Raw genomic sequence first — 18,869 nt, 5'->3', positions numbered from 1 at the left:
GAGAAAGTGAATGCTGAAATAATGAACCTTGTCATTGAGGCAGTAAAGAAAGCTGTAGATGATATTTATAAGGCCTCTGCTGACCTGGTTCTTGATGAAAAAGATGATACTACTGCAGTCACCGAAACTACAAATGAAGATTTAGCAATGGTGGCTGTAGAAAATGCTGATGAAGCTCCCTGCTGGTGCTGAGGGGGAGATCACTGATGCTCCCCCAGCTGGTGTTGAGGGGGAGACAGTACAAAGTGCAAATGCTGAGGGGGAGCAACAATTGATAGTTGCTGAAGCTCCCCGTAATGAAGAGGAACAGGAAATGAGTCCTCGTGCAGTCAGAGCAGCTTGGGAAGGCGGATTTGCACAAGAAATGGCTAGGGACAGATCCAGGGAAGTACTCAATATTTTCCATCCTTGCTTCCTTGGAAATGCTGAAGTCTCTAATATAACAGCAGCACAAAGAAAGTAGCTGACTGATGCTGGCTTCTTCAAAAGACCCTCGCCTCTGGCTGCTCAAAATGTATCCATCACTTCCCCAGCAGGTAATCAATTCCAAGTCATTGATATCTTGTCACTTACTGCTGAGGGAAAAACTCAAGAAGAGGCCCTGGAGGAGCTGGACAGGCTAAAAGCGAATAAAGAAAATGAAAAGAAAAATTTAGAATATATCAAACAGCTGGCCCTCTTGGAGAAAGATGAGATGGATGGAGAATAAAGGATGTTGCTGACCACTGGTGGGCCTGAAGCTCTCTACAGGCAAAAGCAGGCTGATGTAGAGCAGCTACTGAAGGAAAAAAGAGAGAGAAATTTGAAGTGGAGAAGGCCAAGTGGTTGAAGATCATGAAAGATAGGAAGAGGCCTGAAAGAATAACAGCAGTTGAAGCTCATAAAGATGCCATGGGAACAAAAACCAATCTGAAATTTCTAAGGGAAGGACATAGTGCCCCAACCAAAATTGAAGATATAAAGCTGACCAACTTGGGGGCTTCAGAATGGTATGAAATTTATATGATAATCAAAGACAAAAAGGCTGCCAGCTATGAACAACTTCAGGGGATGCTGAAAAGCTATTTTGAAAAGGCACTGAAGTTCGAAACTAAATTCAAGGCAGACCTACCCATGCTGAGGGGAGTCTTTGGATCTCCAGCAGCTGTTTCTTCTTCAGCAGGCAAGCGTACTCAGAAAAGAAAGCAAACCATGCAACCCTTGCCTGCTGACCTTCCTCCTATCTCAAGTGATGTTGGATTAAATCTGAGGCTTCCTCCAGGTGTTCTTTTGAAGAAGGAAAAGTACTTGAAAACCCTGCTGGCATATTCTTCCAAAATTTCAGAAACGATCAACTCTTCTTTAGGTTGGCAGAAATTGAACAAGCATCCACTGGTTTTCTGATCAGCATCAGAAGAAGATTTGCAAAGATGATTAGTGCTAGATCAGTTATCAGCAAGATTGATGAAGAACTGATGAAGCCGGCCAGAAGAGAAGATCCAGTACTGAGAATTGCCAAGCAGGAAGATGCTTGGGAGATAGAAGCTGCTACTCTTTAAATGTCTTAAATTTGTAAAAGCTTTATGCTTCAACTTGTAATTCTCTTTAATGATATAAAAGACATCTTTCCTTCATATTATATTCTTCTTACTTACTTAGCAAGTCTCTTCAGCGAAAAGGGGGAGATTATTGAGTCTTGGATTCGCTGATTAGACTTACTCGCTGACATATATCTTCAGCAAGTCTTCAGCGAGTCCAGTGACTTTCTTCAGCGGGATGTATGCTAACCAAATGTTTGTCATGGCGGGAAGTATTCAAACCATATGAAGAGAAGAGTCACATGGTGGTTCTTCCAACTGTAACATACCTTACTTGGTAAAGGTACATGTTGGGACTAAAACTTGGGTCTTCTCTCATACCCATTTTGGTAAAGAAGACAAGGGCTCTTACTTGGAAGTACAAGGAGCCAATGGAATGTCGACAACCACCATCTATCACCATCAAAGGAAGGTTGTGTTGCCCTAATTCTTCCTCTATATAAAGCAACACAGCCGCATTGTATCAAGTGTGTTAGTCACCTTGAAAGTGTGTGTCGCTTGTAATTGTTCAAGTTTTTAGTGTGTCTAGACTTAGCAATTACCTTTGTTCATTTGTATTCTTGTAAGTCAAGTGTATAAGATCGACCATGTATTCATCGTTTAATCAATGATACATATGATTATACTTGCATTGATTTATTACAATTGAACTTGTTGTTGTTCTTGTTATTTATCTTGTTATTTACTTTTTTGTCTAATTTAAATATAACATAAGTTGTACATTCGTGGACCATCAGTTAGACTTTTCTTGGTCTACGTAGGGAGTTTATAGTAATGGTTTAAAAACCGAGACGAATCGTTATCAAATGTTGAATAGATATTTTATGATAATGAAATTAACAAAATTCCAGTCGTATAGTATTCTTTCGTCATAAGTTCAATAACGGTTTGGGCCAAAATCAACAATATAAAGTATTTGTTAAAATACCAATTTAATTGTTTAACTTAGAATGTTGATGTGTAGGATGAAGAAGGACTTTTGGTGAAAGCATTGAAACTAGGAGGGACTGAAGATGGACAAGTGTATGAAGTTTCAAGTTGTAGCTGCTTATGATTATTATTGAAGACAAAGGACTATTTATGTAATTTACATTATAACCTTTGTATATAAAGAAAGAGAGGGGGCACTGTAGCCACACCTCTCTCTGCAGCAATTGTTACCGTTTTGAAACCCTAAAACTTTTTCAATGTAATCTTCTTGTTTTTGTTTATGTTCTGTAATAACTCTAGATATAATCCACTTCCAGTTTGTTCTTCAGTCTGCTGCATAGATTAGTGTCTATTTATCTATACTTACTTATATTTTTCTTCATGGTATGAGAGCCAAGTTCAAAACTATTTTTCTTTAATCTGATTCTTTATATATATATAAGAATATATACATACATATATTTATATAAAGTATTTTGAAACCTTTTTTGATATTATCCTTTACTTAATCTCTTCTTACTGCTCGTGTGTAGGGTTCAAATCTTTTTAGACCTTGGATATTGCCATTTGTAGCGGTTTATTGTCAAATCTTTCGGGTCCAATCTTCTTAGGTTAGGATTTGATATATATTTGACAAATCTCTCTTATTTTCTTTATCAATCCTGTTTAGGGTTGGTATATGATATTATTGGAGTATATTGTTGTCTTATTATGTCCCTTTTTTGTATTTTGGAATTACTGTTGGAGACCCCACTGTAAGCCTCTTTACCTACCCATCTAGTAGCAAATTGTTTCTCACTTGGAGTGCTCTAAGTGTGAAAAGTTTGGCCTATCAGTTGGGATTTCTTCCTTTCTTTATGTGGTTCTTGTTACTTTGTGCTTATTTTCCTTCTAAAATGAATATATTTGTGTATTGTGAGCTTATTATTGAATCTTCTCGTATTGTGATCAAGTTTTATGTGAGTTTTAACTGATATCTGTCTGTTCTAATCTTTTCTTGGTAGAAGAGAGGATTCTTGAACATACTTGTCAAGACATTTGAGTGTTCTTGAATCTGGCCTCTGTTCCTGCATCCTTTAGGTTTTCTCTTATCTTTGTGTGTTTCTGTCTTTGTCTTCTTTGTCTTGTTTAAGGTTTTTTTTTTCTGTGTGTTTATTTGCTAAGTTTGTAGTATCTGCTATCATGGATGATAATTTGAGGAACTTTGATGGTGATTTAGAAGATGGTGTCAATGTGTTTGGAACTCTTATTAGTAATCTGGATTTTGGTGACCCTCTAAATTTGCATGCTAGTGACACATCTGGTACACCTTTAATTAGCTTAAAATTGAAAGGAACTGAAAATTATATAGTATGGGCTTGTGCAATGGAACTTGCTTTAGAGACTAAAAATAAACTTTGTTTTATTGATGGTTCTTATAAAAAACCTACTCACAGTGATGTTTTAGCTAGGCAATGGGATAGATGTAACTCTGTTGTGCTTTCATGGATTCTTGGTGCTTTGTCTGAAGATGTTTATCTGGGTCAAGTTTTTTCTAAAGAGGCTGCTCTTGTTTGGGAAGAACTTAAGGAGACTTATGACAAAGTGGATAGGTCAATAACCTTTAATTTACATCATAAAATCAATTCTTTAACTCAAAATGGTAGTTCTTTTTCTGATTATTGTCATAGATTGAATGCTTTTGGTGAACTTGTACATCTTGACCTATGGGGTCCCTATAGAGTGCAGAGTAGGCAAGGATATAAATACTTCCTTACCATTGTGGATGACTATTCCAGAGCTGTGTGGGTTTATTTAATGAAAAACAAGGATGAAACCTTTGATAATCTTGTAAGTTTTTACAATCTTCTTCAAAATCAGTTTAATAAAAATGTGAAAATCTTTAGGAGTGATAATGGAAGTGAATTTATTAATCATAAGATGAACAATTTTGTTAAACAAAAGGGCATCATTCACCAAACTTCTTGTGTGCACACCCCACAGCAAAATGGTATTGTTGAAAGGAAACATAGGCACTTGCTCAATGTAGCAAGGGCTCTTATGTTTCAAGGGGGGTTACCTCTTAACATGTGGAATGAATGTGTGCTAACTGCTACCTATTTGATTAACAAGTTACCTTCTTCTGTTCTTTCTGGAAAATCTCCTCATGAAATAATTTTTAAGTGTCAACCTAATCTCTCCTACCTAAGGGTTTTTTGATGCTTATGTTTTGCCACTATCCTGAATAACTTTGATAAACTTAGTAGTAGATCTGAGAAGTGTGTTCTTATTGGATATGCTGATGCAAAAAAAGGCTATAAGTTATATAGTCTTGATAATAAAACTATCCTTTATTCAAGGGATGTTATTTTCTATGAACATGTCTTTCCTTTAAAAATAAATCAACAAGTTTATGAAAATGAGATTACTCATTTAAACTTTTTTGATAATAATCTTTTTGATAATAATCATCTAAGACCTTTAAATCCCAATGATGAAAGGAGAGAGCCTAGCTCAAGTGATGGAAGTGGACCTTCTAACCATGGTAGCCCTAACTTGGGTCCTGGTATGAATGGTCTACCTGATCACTCTGGCAGTCCTTTTGGGATTACCAGTGATCAGGATGCAACATTTGATGTGGATTCACACAGTTCTAAGGATAATGATAAACCTAATGACTCTGTCCAGTTGAATGGTAATCCTGTTAATCTCAATAATGACCCTGTGAATCTTAGGAGGTCTAATAGGACCACCAGATTGCCAAAGAACCTAAATGATTTTGTGCTGGGAACTAAAACCAAACACAGTATCTCTAATTTTGTGAATTACACTAGACTTAACACTGAAAACAAGTGCTTTGTTTCCAATCTTAATAAACACCTTGAACCCACCTCCTTTTCTGAAGCAAGCAAATATCCTCTTTGGATTGATGCTATGAATGCTGAAATGGATGCTTTACACAAAAATGGGACTTGGACTCTCACTGACCTTCCCCATGGGAGGGAACCTATTGGGTGTAAATGGGTTTACAAGGTTAAATACAAGTCCAATGGGGATATTGATAGATATAAGGCTAGATTAGTAGCTAAGGGATACAGCCAAAAGGCTAGTATTGACTTTGATGAAACGTTCTCTCCTGTGGTTAAAATGGTGACCATAAGATGCCTAATTACCATTGCTACTCAAAACTGTTGGCCTATCTTTCAACTTGATATTAATAATGCTTTTTTGTATGGGGAGATTATTGAGGATGTTTATATGACACCTCCCCCTGGTTATTTTTCTACTACTGATAGAAGAGTGTGTAAGTTGGTTAAGTCCTTATATGGGCTTAAACAAGCCCCTAGGAAGTGGAATGAAAAACTGGCATCTGCTCTTGTTGATTATGGCTTTTCACAAAGCATTAGTGATTATTCTTTGTACACCAAAAACTCAAATGGTGTTTTTATTGCTTTACTTGTCTATGTTGATATTATAGTTATAACTGGTAATTGTGTTAAGGAAATTAATCAGTGCAAGGAGTTCTTGAGCACCAGTTCTCTATAAAAGGATCTTGGTAAACTAAGATATTTCCTTGGTATAGAAGTTCTTGATACAGATGATGGTGTTTGCATGACACAAAGAAAGTATTGTATGGACATTATTTCTGAATATGACTTATTAGGATGTAAACCATGTCATACTCCTATTGACTCAAATCTAGGACCTTGTGATGATGATCCACCTCTTAAAAACATCACTGAGTATCAAAAATTGGTGGGAAAATTGATATATCTTACCCTCACCAGGCCTGATATAGCCTTTGTTGTGCATATTTTAAGTCAGTTTATGCATAATCCTTATTTGTCTCATTTTAAGCTTGCTTTAAGGGTATTAAGGTATCTGAATGGTTCTCCAGGTAAGGGGATTCACTTGAAAGGTAACTCTGATCTCTCCTTGACTGCTTATGTAGATTCTGACTGGGCCAAGAAGGTGACTGTCAGGAAAAGTATCACATGATACATTCTCTTCCTTAGTGGCTCACCTATATCTTGGAAAAGTAAAAAGCAGTCACTATATCTAGATCATCTGCTGAAGCAGAATTTAGAGCATTGGCAGCCATGACTTGTGAAATTTTGTGGGTTCTAAAAATTTTGAATGAATTTGGAATTAGGCAAGAAAATCCTGTGTCTATTTTCTGTGATAGCAAGGCTGCAATACAGATTAGTGCTAATCAAGTTTTTCATGAAAAAACTAAACACTTTGAGATTGACTTATACTTTGTTAGAGAGAAAATCAATTTAGGAATTGTTGAAACTGTGAAAATAGGCACTGAAGATAATCTTGCTGATTTATTTACAAAAGGACTCACATCTGCTCAACACAACAAACTGTTGAAAGATTTGAGGCTAATTGATCTCCTCCACAATTAAATTGTAGGGGAGTGTTAAAATATCAATTTAATTGTTTAACTTAGAATGTTGATGTGTAGGATGAAGAAGGACTTTTGGTGAAAGCATTGGAACTAGGAGGCACTAAAGATAGACAAGTGTATGAAGTTTCAAGTTATAGCTGCTTATGAATATTATTGAAGACAAAGGACTCTTTGTGTAATTTGCATTATAACCTTTGTATATAAAGAAAGAGAGGGGGCACTGTAGCCACACCTCTCTCTGCAGCAATTGTTACCGTTTTGAAACCCTAAATTTTTTTTGATGTAATCTTCTTGTTTTTGTTTATGTTCAGTAATAACTCTAGATATAATCCACTTCCAGCTTGTTCTTCAGTCTGCTGCATAGATGAGTGTCTATTTATCTATACTTACCTATATTTTTCTTCAGTATTCTCCTTTTATAGAAAATTATGATGGAACAATATTCATCATTTTATCATAATTTCCTTCGCAGTATGTTATGAACTTGTAATTGTAGCATCTTTTGAACCCGAGCCACTCCAAACCCGCCCGACCCAATATCGGTCTGGTTTTAGTAAGTAACTCCCAATGCCGTCTTCCACGGGTTTTGGGTCCTAATACTGTCTTCGACGGTGTATGAGGGAGGTTGATATGTAGACAGCCTTACCCCTACTAAAGGTAGAGAGGCTGCTTTCAGGTTCTAGGTAGAAAAGGACCTCCAATATCGGTCTGGTTTCGATGTTTGTATTTTATGTTTTTTAGTATTCGAGTTTGACCGGTTTAGCAATTCTTATTCTTTATCCATACGTCCTAAGGTTCACTTTGAGTTTGACACACTAATGAAACTCAAGGGTGCGTGTACATAACAAATCCAAACAAAATAAAACTAAGGACCACTTTTAATTTTGTATGGATCATAGGGTAACCGCGACGGTTATCAATTTCATCGAAATACTACCTAATACTACTATATATATATTTAAAAATTAAAATAAATATAAACTTCATTTTCATTTTCATTTTCATTCTCCATTTCTTTCTTCCGCGCCACATTCCTGGTAACTAACCAACCCCATTTTAATTTCATACTAACGGCCTGAAATATGTAATTTACAATTACAAAATCATTATTATCATTATTATTATGAAACTTGGTCAATTAAAATGTAAATTTTCTGAAATTTTTATACTGTTAAATCATTACTTTAGTTAGTTATATAGCATATGAATTTCGAGTAATAATAATAAGAATTAACAAACTCTATTTCTGATATGTTTTTTATAAATTTTAATGAATTTGTTGTAATTCTCTCACATTTTTGCGTGTTAGTTATAATGTGTAATTCATCTTACAACAGAAATAAAAGAGTATTTAGACTAACAAAATGTTAATTTTAATGCAAATCCGTACTGTTTAGTTAGTTATAACATGAAGTTTTATTTTTATTTCTAGTGATATATTCATGATCATTTTAGTAATTTTTTGTTAATATTTGTCATTGGTAAAAACATAAAAAAAAAAAAAATTCTATTTATCTAATATACTAAAGTAGTATGTTTAGGCTAAAATCGATATTGAAATTGATATTATATAATACGTAAATTTTGTGTTTTCTTATATCAAAAGATAATTTGATTTCCGGGTTTTTGTATCAATAGACAATTTGAAAGTTTGTTATATACAATAACCTTTTATGTATAGACTGTTACATTTTGGGGGTTGTTGATTTGCCATTTATTTAATGAATGTTGCTTTGAATGAATTGTACTCTTTGTTTTTGATGCATTTAATCAAGGTGTTTGATGAAATGTTGTTGAACTTGTTTTTTGAGTAAAGATCATGGGAAACCTATGTTGTTTGTTCCAAGTAGACCAATCTACTGTTGCTATTAAGGAATCTTTTGGGAAATTCGATGAAGTTCTGGACCCGGGATGTCATTGTGTGCCATGGATTATGGGTAAAAAAGTTGCAGGTCATCTTACATTAAGGGTTCAACAATTGGATGTCAAGTGCGAGACTAAAACCAAGGTATATTAGTTCGTCGAATTTGAAATGACTGTTTGATATCCGATATTTACTAATACAGTTTATATCGTGGTTTTCAGGATAATGTGTTTGTGAATGTTGTGGCTTCCATACAATACCGTGCTTTGGCTGATAAGGCAGGTGATGCGTTTTATAAACTTAGCAACACAAGGGCGCAAATCCAGGCCTATGTTTTTGATGGTATGTTACTACCTGCATTCGTCAAGTTATGGATAATTGTATATATATGTATTGATACTGTATGTTTCAAATCTTTAGTTATAAGAGCCTTCGTTCCGAAGCATGATCTAGATGATACATTCGAGCAAAAGAATGAAATTGCCAAGGCTGTCGAAGAAGAGCTTGAAAAGGTAATGTAATATTGTAATTAAATTGATAGTCTGTTATTCTTCTTCTTCCATACTATATGATGTTGGCGTTTCTCGATTAGATTATAGTTCTGACATGGATTGCTTAATCTTTGTTTGTAGGCTATGTCTGCTTACGGGTACGAGATTGTTCAGACATTGATCGTTGACATTGAACCAGATGAGCATGTTAAGAGAGCAATGAATGAGATCAATGCTGGTAAACTTTTGATTCATACTATATATATGCCCTGTCAGTATGTAGCGTTCTAATCGAGATGACAATATGGATGGGTTGGGTAGTTGGTTTAACAAGTTTGACCTAAATACCTGAAAATGGTTTTTGGTAAAAGTATAATTTTGTAAATACTTCATGGGTTAACTATGATTTCACATAGTATATTATTTTCTATAATCTATATTATTGAATAACTTGATTTAGGATTTAGAATGCATTAAAATACTCACTTTGGATGATTTCCAACCGGTTTAACCCAATTTATTTTTTTGCAATTTTTTTCTGTTTTACCTACATGACTTGGTAGAGAAACGCATAACCCAAAATCTACCATTCATGAGTTAGTTGACCAAAATGGCCTCGTCTACTGTTTAACTTCATCTACTATTGCACCATTTTGATGAACCTGAGAATAACAAGTTACAAATGAGCAAACGTAAATGGAGCCTTTAAGACCGCGCAATTCCAACCCATACATGTAAAGTAATCTAAAAAGACTACTGTCTGTATAAATCTTTAGGGGTCGGAATGGACTACACATAGAGCAATGTATATATCATATATGCATATTAAATGCGTCCAGACGGTCACATGGGTTCTTAAATATGGGAATGGCCATGGCTGAATCGCCGGTTCTCATCCCCCTACTTTCATGGGATTAAATAAACAAAATCTGTTCTTTTATTCCATTTCTGTTAATAATCAGAACTTCTATATAATCAGCTGTATTATCTTTGTTTCAAGTTTAGACTGTATAGAGTAATTTGGTACAAAAATTTTTCCAAATTTGATTTAAACTTGTTATTCCAGTATTGTTTTGTAGTTAAATTGTACCATGTATTCATTAGGATTAGTTATAAATCTAAAATTAATAGAAAAGATAAGTTCGAAATTTCCTTTTATCTTTTTACATCAACCCATTATGAGCAATTACCAATCCGACCCAAACCGCCCATGTCGTCACCTTCAGAGCCTATTTCAGTTGTTAATCAAGTACATTTATGTTATCTGCAGCTGCAAGGTTAAGGATGGCGGCAACTGAGAAAGCAGAAGCTGAGAAAATTCTGCAAATCAAGAGGGCGGAGGGTGAAGCGGAGGCCAAGTACCTGTCGGGTTTGGGTGTTGCTCGCCAACGACAAGCCATTGTAGATGGTTTGAGAGACAGTGTGCTGGGATTCTCACTCAATGTTCCTGGAACAAGTGCAAAAGATGTTATGGACATGGTTCTAGTGACCCAGTATTTTGATACCATGAAAGAAATCGGTGCATCTTCCAAATCCTCAGCTGTGTTTATCCCTCATGGGCCTGGTGCAGTTCGTGATGTAGCCACCCAGATACGTGATGGGCTTCTCCAGGGTTCTGCCACTAGCTGATTTGCAACTTTGTCACTTGAAATCATGTATATAGGTTATATATTATTGTTTGGACCTTTTCTCTTTGAAAACTCAAAATAAATTACAAAGTTAAATGTAAATTTATCAAAAAATACTGTAATATTTATTCCATGGTCGTTATAGCTTTCATATGTATGGCTTTGTTGAACCTGTGCGAGTTCAGGTACTGCATCCTCTTGTTTCGTTTGTGGCTTCGCAGTTTGATAAACGGGCTAAAGTGGTTACCCTATAAAGAAACTGCTAAAATGACAATCAGACTCTGTTTGTGATTTAAGCAAAGCACATTATAGGAGAGACCAGGTGATCATGCATATTTCATATAACACATCTTACATACAATCAAATCATTAAAGGTGTAATGAGATAATTGAATTGGTTAGACAAGTTATAGATAAGTTATGACATTAGTACACGTTAACAATAATATGGTTACGTTACTAATCAATATTTCTACATATTGGCTGCCACATTCATTATGGATTTCTTTTAATTGCAAAGCACATTATTAGTCTAACCCCACCATCAAAAATTCTAGCATTCTGATATCTTGATATCATATTTGGACTTCTTATCTCGTTTAATTGGAATGTAGAGTACAACACTGCAATTTGAGTTTTAATTGAGCTTGTTATCGTATTTCACCGTTTAAGCCTACAAGTCAAATAAATTATATTTTAAGCATCAAAAGTCCATAAAAATAATCATAATTGGAAGTATAAAAATAATGATATCGTAAAAAATAAATATGTATAAAATAGACGATATCAAGGTTTCAAAGAAGGTTTCTTTCCTTTTAATACTTCATAAGGTGTTTTATTCGTTAAACGTCTAAATAGCACTCTATTAAGTATATAACAAGTGGTGGCGATGGCATCACACCAAAACTTTTGAGGAATAGATTGTTCATTTAACATTGTTCTACTCATTTCTTGAAGTGTTCAATTTTTTCTCTCAACAACCCCATTAGTTGGGGAGTGCGAGTAGCCGAAAAATTATTAGTTACACCATGTTTATCACAAAATGCCCAAATTGGGCTTCATTATCAAATTCCTTACCATGGTCGGTTCTTATTGACACAATTGTACATCCTAGTTTATTTTGAATTTTTCTTCCAAATATTTTAAATTGTTCAAATGCCTCATTTTTATGTCTTAAAAAGAAAGGCCAAGTAAATCTAGAATAGTCATCGACAATTACCAAGATATAAAAATTTCCTCCATAACTTTGAATTGACGACGGACTAAACAAATCATTATGTAAAAGTTCTAGACGTCTTTTAGTTGATATGATATTTTTTGGTTTATAACTTGCCATAACTTGTTTTCCTATATTACATGCATCACAAAAATGACAATCAAATTTCAATTTAGGAAGATCCCTCACACAATCCATAGAAGAGAATTTTTAAATGTGTCGCATGTTAGCATGTCCTAATCTCCTATGCCACAAGGTAGACATATTGTGTATGGTGGCTAAACACAAATAAAGTTTCTCATAGTCATTTAGTTTGCAATGTGTAGACTCTTGTTTACGTTCATATCTAATAATTACTTCAACATTTCTAAATATTTCCGCATGTGATTCATTAAATAAAACTTTCAAGCATTTATCACATAATTTACCAACACTTAGCAAGTTAAAAGCAAGATTTTTCACATGAGCAACTTTTTCAAACACAAATTTTTCGTGTGCGATGTTACCTTTAACAATGATTTTCCCTTTGACATCACTTCCAAACACAACGCCAGCTCCGTTGCATTTGGCATACGTGGTGAACACTTCTCGATCAACGGTCATGTGTTTAGAGCATCCACAATCGTTAATCTAATCATCTTTTTTGATCACTCCTTTATTGTATTCCTATAAATCATAAGGACACTAAACTCTTGGTACCCAATGTTTCATGGGTCCGGGATTGTTAGCACTAAACATACCAATTTTCACCCATTTCTTTACCACTTTCTTACCGCGTCGGTCCTGAGAATTTGGATGCTCGGGGCTTCATAGTCGAAAAATTGCCCCATATTATAAACTTTAAACAATACAACACAAAGGTTTTAAGGGTTTGGAACCTAGTCAGCTCATCCCTATGCCGATTTTATTGAATAAATAAAAAGTTGTACCCCTTCGATGTACCCCTTCGAGTCACAATACAAAGGATACTCAATACGAAGCACCCTTATGAAGGGCAAAAGCACGAAGGTGCTTAACTCAAATACGAAAGGATTAATGTAAATCCTTCCCAAAGATAAATACAACTCTTGCCTAGTCCGGAGTATTCTAGGATATCCTCCTAAGGAAACTAGATCAGATAAACATGGCAATAAGAGTTTGATTCAAAGAAGGAATAGGGAAACCCTAACCTTCTTCCCCAGGGAACCTCCTCTTATAAAAGGAGGAGGACTCCTTCATTCGGTAAAATCATACATTCGGAACAACTACCGAATAAACCCTAACACATACAATCACCTATCGAGCAAAAACCCTAAAGTCGAATACAATTCGACCACCACTTTCACACTCCTTCGTTGGCATAAAGGAACACTGTTCCTACCTTCGGGGAATCGCCAACAATTCCTAAAAACCCTTTAGGGTCTTACCTTCGAATTATAACGCATATAGACGCGGTTTGGTACACAATCATTTGACACCATCCGTAGGACCCATCGACAAGAAAAACCCACCATTAAACCACTACACTGATTCACTAAAACCATGTTGGCCGCAGGTCAAGAAACTCCAATCGGCGCAACTGTTTCTCTGGGGATTGGAATTTCATCCTTGTCGTTCAGCACGCCGACATATGGAATTCAGATCCAGCCTGAGTTTATGACGATTTCTCAATCGTCGTTCGATTTTATTCGCCCCGAACCCTCCACGTAATATCAAAGGCGGAACAACAGGGCAGGTTCTTCGAGGCAGGAAGAACCGATCAACGAAGAACAACTCTTAGGAAACAGAGCCTTGCTTGATGAAGCCTTGGGGTATATTAACAGGTGACGAGGGGTAGGAAGAGCGTTAAACTTTGATAGCGAAACAAATGAAGAATGGGAGGTGGAGGACCAAGTTGGAAGAGCAACCATGAATAATGCATGCAATATCTGAAGCTCGAGGGCCACTTCCCGAATTCACAGAAGATGCAAGCTTCACTTTCCCTGACTTAACGATGGTCCCAGACCCAGGGCCAGAACTTGCGATGTTTTCCAGAACTCCAATTGTCATGGATTCAACAATAATGCTCCCTCAGGGAGTCCCCCATCCATACGATTATCATCCGTATTGGGGAATACCACCTTCGATGCCTCCATGGTATGGTCCTATACCTCCAGGATACTCTCGAAGCTACCCAATGGCTCAGTCTCACTTCCCTGATCCCCAACCCACACAGGCGATGGTTACTATGGGACTTCAATCAATGTATTCTCCATGGTATCCATACTATGGAGGATATCCTTGGGGATATATACTACCCCAGCAGCAATGCTCAACACCGAAAGGTTGAATATTAGTCAAGACCAGTTGTTCCCCCTCGAAGGCGAGTCGAATGTTTCACCTTTAGTTGAATGGATACAAAAATACCTGTTGCCTAAGAATATGAAGTGTCCATCCCACCTAGGGACGTATGAAGGGAAAACTGATCCCGATGACTTCCTACAATTATTCAGAAGAGTGGAAGCTATGCAACAATGGATTGACCCAGTAGCTTGCCGAGCCTTCGGTTGGGTACTCAAATGTGACTCCAAAGAATGGTTTAACAATCTCCCAAAGGGTTCAATAACTGGCTTCACGGACCTGAAAGAGAAATTCCGAGAATACTTCAGCCAACAAAAAAAGCACAAGAAGACTTACATCGCGGCTCATAATATCAAACAGGGATCGGAGGAAGGTACTAGGACTTTCATAAATAGATACACCAATGAAACTTAGGAGATACCTACCTTGCCAGAATCCCAAAGGATATCAGGCCTCATCCACGGGTGCCGAAGCAGAGCCCTTATCGAGCATCTGGTAGAAAAGCTATTGGAGACTTTCAAAGATAAAAAGGCCAAGGCCTACGCATGGCTTGATGCCAGGGACATAGCGGCTAATAGCATCGGAGTACCTACACAAGACGGGGAGCCTACCGGAGGTAAAAGAAAGCAAAGATTGTTTAATAACAAAGATACCCGAGTCAAATATTCTCCGTACAACAAGGAAGACAAAGGTAAGGAAAGAGCAGTCCTCCCGAAGCTTACCAAAACCCCAAGGGCAATCCTAGAAAAAGAAAAAGTGGCAAAGACCTTCGCACCCCCACCAAAGCTCAGCAACAAAAACAAGAAGAATTGTTATGAGTACTGTGAATTCCACTGCGATCATGGTCATGATACTAATGACTGCATCAACCTAAAGAAAGCCATAAGCAAGGCCATAAAAGAGGGAGAGCTAGGTCACCTATTAGTGGAGATTCGACAAAACACCAAGGTGAAAGATGAAGAAGGAAGCCAAGAAAGGATCAAAGTCCCGGAACAAACAATCTTTATGCTTTACAAACAAGACAAGGAATTGTCAGATATGGAAAGCTCCTAGGAGAGCGAAGGATTGATATGTCCATTTATATAGACATTCCCATATTGTTTCTAAGTCGTTTTAAGCTTAATTATGTGCAAATTACATGTATATTCGATGCTTTGATGGTATTGTTAGTGGTAGCAGGCTTAGAACAGGTGAAATGGTTAGAAACGGCTTTCAGATGACTAAAAGATGCATTAGGATGGTTCATGGACGTGTACGAGTGAAGACGGAATGAAAATTACAAGTTTTGGCTGAAAACAGAGCTGGTGCGTCGCACCTGGAAGGTTGGTGCGAAGCATATTTTGATCAGAAAGTTGGAAGATGTGAGAAAACAGGGAGGTACGGCGCACCAACCCTGTGGTGCGTCGCATATCGGGCAGAGATATTTTTGGAAACAAGGCCAAGTGCGCCGCACTGATGCTTGGTGCGTCGCACCTGTAGGTCGGTTTGTGAAGACTTTTTGTAAACTCTATAAATACAAGACCAAAACCCTCCCATTCGATACACATTCACTTCCAGTCGATTTTAGAGTTTCTTGAGGCACTTTTTAACAGCTTTTACGTTCTCCAAGTTCTAGGGGTTGCTCAAGGGATTCAAGGCATTCAAACATCAATTTTCTTAGCTTTTCATTCTTTTTCGCACTTTGGTACAAGATGTTTACTCTTTATTTTACTATTTGTGATTTATTTATGATTATGTCTAGCTAAATAACTTCATCATCCACTGAGATGAAGTGACACATTGAATAATGGTTGCATAATCTTTTGAATTCAAGTTGATTGTTAAACGTTTTGTCGTAATCTTAATGTTTTGAGTTCTTGCGTTCTTATCTATTGATTCGTTGATAGTGTATGAATGATCTAGATGTATCTAGGTTTAGGAGTGTATTGTTTTAGTTAATTGGGTACAATTAATAGGTGTTGACTTGTAACAAGACAATAAACGGCAATAGATAATAGAATTCAAAGTATTAACGGTTTGGTAAAATCGATAGACAAGATTGTTTACAATAACAATACAAATTCGTCAATTTAGTAGGTCTTGATAGTGAAGGTGGTCACCGGAACTTAGGGGTCGAAAGATTGGTTAACGGGTCGGATAGGGTAATAAGCTAGGTGCGCAACTAGTGAGTTCTTTGTTCTACCTCGTTTTAAAATCAACGAGTTGAATTGGTTTTAATATAGATGCAACCTAAATAATGTGTGTCATGGAGTCAAAGTGGATGATCTTTTAATTCTATTTGATATTAGACAATTCTCTTTTCGATAAATTCTTTGGAATTTCTAACTCTTTCAATCAACTAACTTTTTCAACATAAAATCAAGATGACGTGGTGTCTTTAAAAACCAAAATCTTTTTAACTACTTAAAACTCGCTAGCTCTTTGTAGTCTCCGTGGAATGAACCTTTACTTGCTTTAATCTATATTGCATACAGACGGGTCCACTGCCCGATTGTGTTTGGTATTTGATTCGGAGTATTTTTAAGGATTTTAATTTAACTAGATTTTCACACATCAAGGATCGACCTCAGATTCATCAAAGCTTCTAAAGACCTATGACCCAGAGGAATCCACTTGACCCCTTGGGACCAAGGGGAATGATGAGTAAAACAAAGGGCACATCGTGTCCGGGTTGCTTAGTAGCCTTTATGTTTTTCACAAAAGTGATAAATGTAATGGGTTACACCCTTTAGATGAATAAATAAGCAATCCTGGAATATTAGGAATTTATGTAATCACACAGTGATTAATAAAATTTTTTTAGATCACACGATGATCTCCTACATCTACGAAGGGTCGCTCCCTATCATATTATAACTCTTCCCATGTACGTACAACCTGATTAATCAAAGACGTGCTAACCAGGACCAAAAATGTATGTTCAAAGGGACGCCTACATAACATGACAGCCGAATCATAATTAAGACCCTTACTACGAAGCATGCAAACAAATATAAGACATGGAAATTACAAAGGAAATAACCTTCGTAACCATGCACATAACGTGAGACACAGAAAATTCGAAAGGGAATACCTTAGAGACTATGCAAATGAAAAATAATCACAAAAGGTATTAAACCTTCAAAGATTTTTTGACCTTCGCAAAGGCCTAAAAATAATATGTTCACAATCATCATGACCCACATTAACCATGATAACACATAACCTACATACAATGTAGGACCAGAAAATAATTATTATCCAGACAACGGAACATAAAAATCAAATTGTTCGAAGGCTAGAGGCCAACAGTGTCAGCTTCATCATATAATTACGAAGGAGCGACCGTATCATCAGCAGCAGTCTCTGGGCATGTGTCAGCTTCATGAACGGGAGCTGCCACAAGAGGAAAAGTGTGTCACAAGAGGAAAAAGTGTGTCACAGAGGCCAACAGTGTTAGCTTCATGAACGGGAGCTGCAATAGGAGGAAAAAGTGTGTCAATGTCTGTGGGGACTGACGATGAGACAGGAATAATCTTCTCAGGGACAATGTGCATCAAGGCCTGATATGAAGCAGTAGGATCGGAGGTCAACTTGTCAATAATTGGGAAATTGGCATTCTTGTAATCAGCCACAACTTTGGCAATAGCATCAGCCAAATTAGCAACGAAGCCAGTACAAGAAGCCAACTCCACCTTCCCATCATCGCTCAATTTCTTTAAAACAAGGGACCTCTCATCATCTCTGTTAGCTGAGATCACCGCTACCACAAGCTTCCCAAACTCATCATTGTCCACTAAAGCCCTACAAGCATAAGGAATTACGTCGGTTATAATTCCGACATGCTCCAGAACATGCTCTTGTACCTGCCTAGCCAACCCGGATGACACCTTTTTTTCCAAGTTAAGGTTCAAGACAAAGTTGGTCAACTTCCGCTTTAATTCAGCAATTTCATCCTCTTTGATCTTACAACCAACCTCAGCTTCCTTCAGTTTCCTTTCCAACGAAGAGACTTCACTTGTTTGGATCCTAACCTCCTCGGCAGATTTCTTTAGTCTCTCTCACACTCTTGGTTCTTCTTCTCCAACTGCTCCAATAACTCCTTAGTACGAGAACATACTGCCTGCAGACGCTCCTCCACAACAACATTCATTTTGCTTTGATATTGGGCATGCTTATGATACGATTTTATAAAACCCAAATCACTAATGCCACGCAAAGAGTCAAGAGTAACATCATCTTCGTCATTGTAAGACCTGGGGGGAGTATCATCTGCATGATCAAAAAATGGCATATGATGCACATAAGTAGGAAAAAAATTAAGAAATAGACAGAAGAACCAAGATACAAAGATTTAAGCAACTAAAAGGACATATACCTTTCAACTTGGTTTTCTTCTTCTTCAACGAGGGGACCAAGGGAGACACAGACTCTTTCCTCTTGTGAAGACGTGAACCAATACCTTCTTCAGG

At 36.8% G+C, this 18,869-nt stretch overlaps 2 protein-coding genes across 2 annotated transcripts; both read left to right on the top strand.

The window, feature by feature from the left end:
• Positions 1-7,894: 7,894 nt before the first annotated feature.
• Positions 7,895-11,034, top strand: LOC122607715 (hypersensitive-induced response protein-like protein 1). Its single transcript, XM_043780743.1, has 6 exons — positions 7,895-7,937; positions 8,717-8,908; positions 8,986-9,106; positions 9,185-9,276; positions 9,397-9,493; positions 10,526-11,034. The coding sequence occupies exons 2-6, from the start codon at positions 8,720-8,722 to the stop codon at positions 10,882-10,884; spliced, it is 858 nt and encodes a 285-aa protein (XP_043636678.1). The 5' UTR covers positions 7,895-7,937; positions 8,717-8,719; the 3' UTR covers positions 10,885-11,034.
• Positions 11,035-14,499: 3,465 nt separating this feature from the next.
• On the top strand, positions 14,500-15,471 carry LOC122608994. The gene is made up of 2 exons (XM_043782058.1): positions 14,500-14,791; positions 14,852-15,471. The coding sequence occupies exons 1-2, from the start codon at positions 14,500-14,502 to the stop codon at positions 15,469-15,471; spliced, it is 912 nt and encodes a 303-aa protein (XP_043637993.1).
• Positions 15,472-18,869: the final 3,398 nt, after the last annotated feature.

Source organism: Erigeron canadensis, chromosome 7 (genome assembly GCF_010389155.1).
Source record: "Erigeron canadensis isolate Cc75 chromosome 7, C_canadensis_v1, whole genome shotgun sequence".
In the NCBI taxonomy this organism is placed as follows: Eukaryota; Viridiplantae; Streptophyta; class Magnoliopsida; order Asterales; family Asteraceae; genus Erigeron; species Erigeron canadensis.
This window is presented reverse-complemented; position numbering and strand designations above follow the sequence as displayed.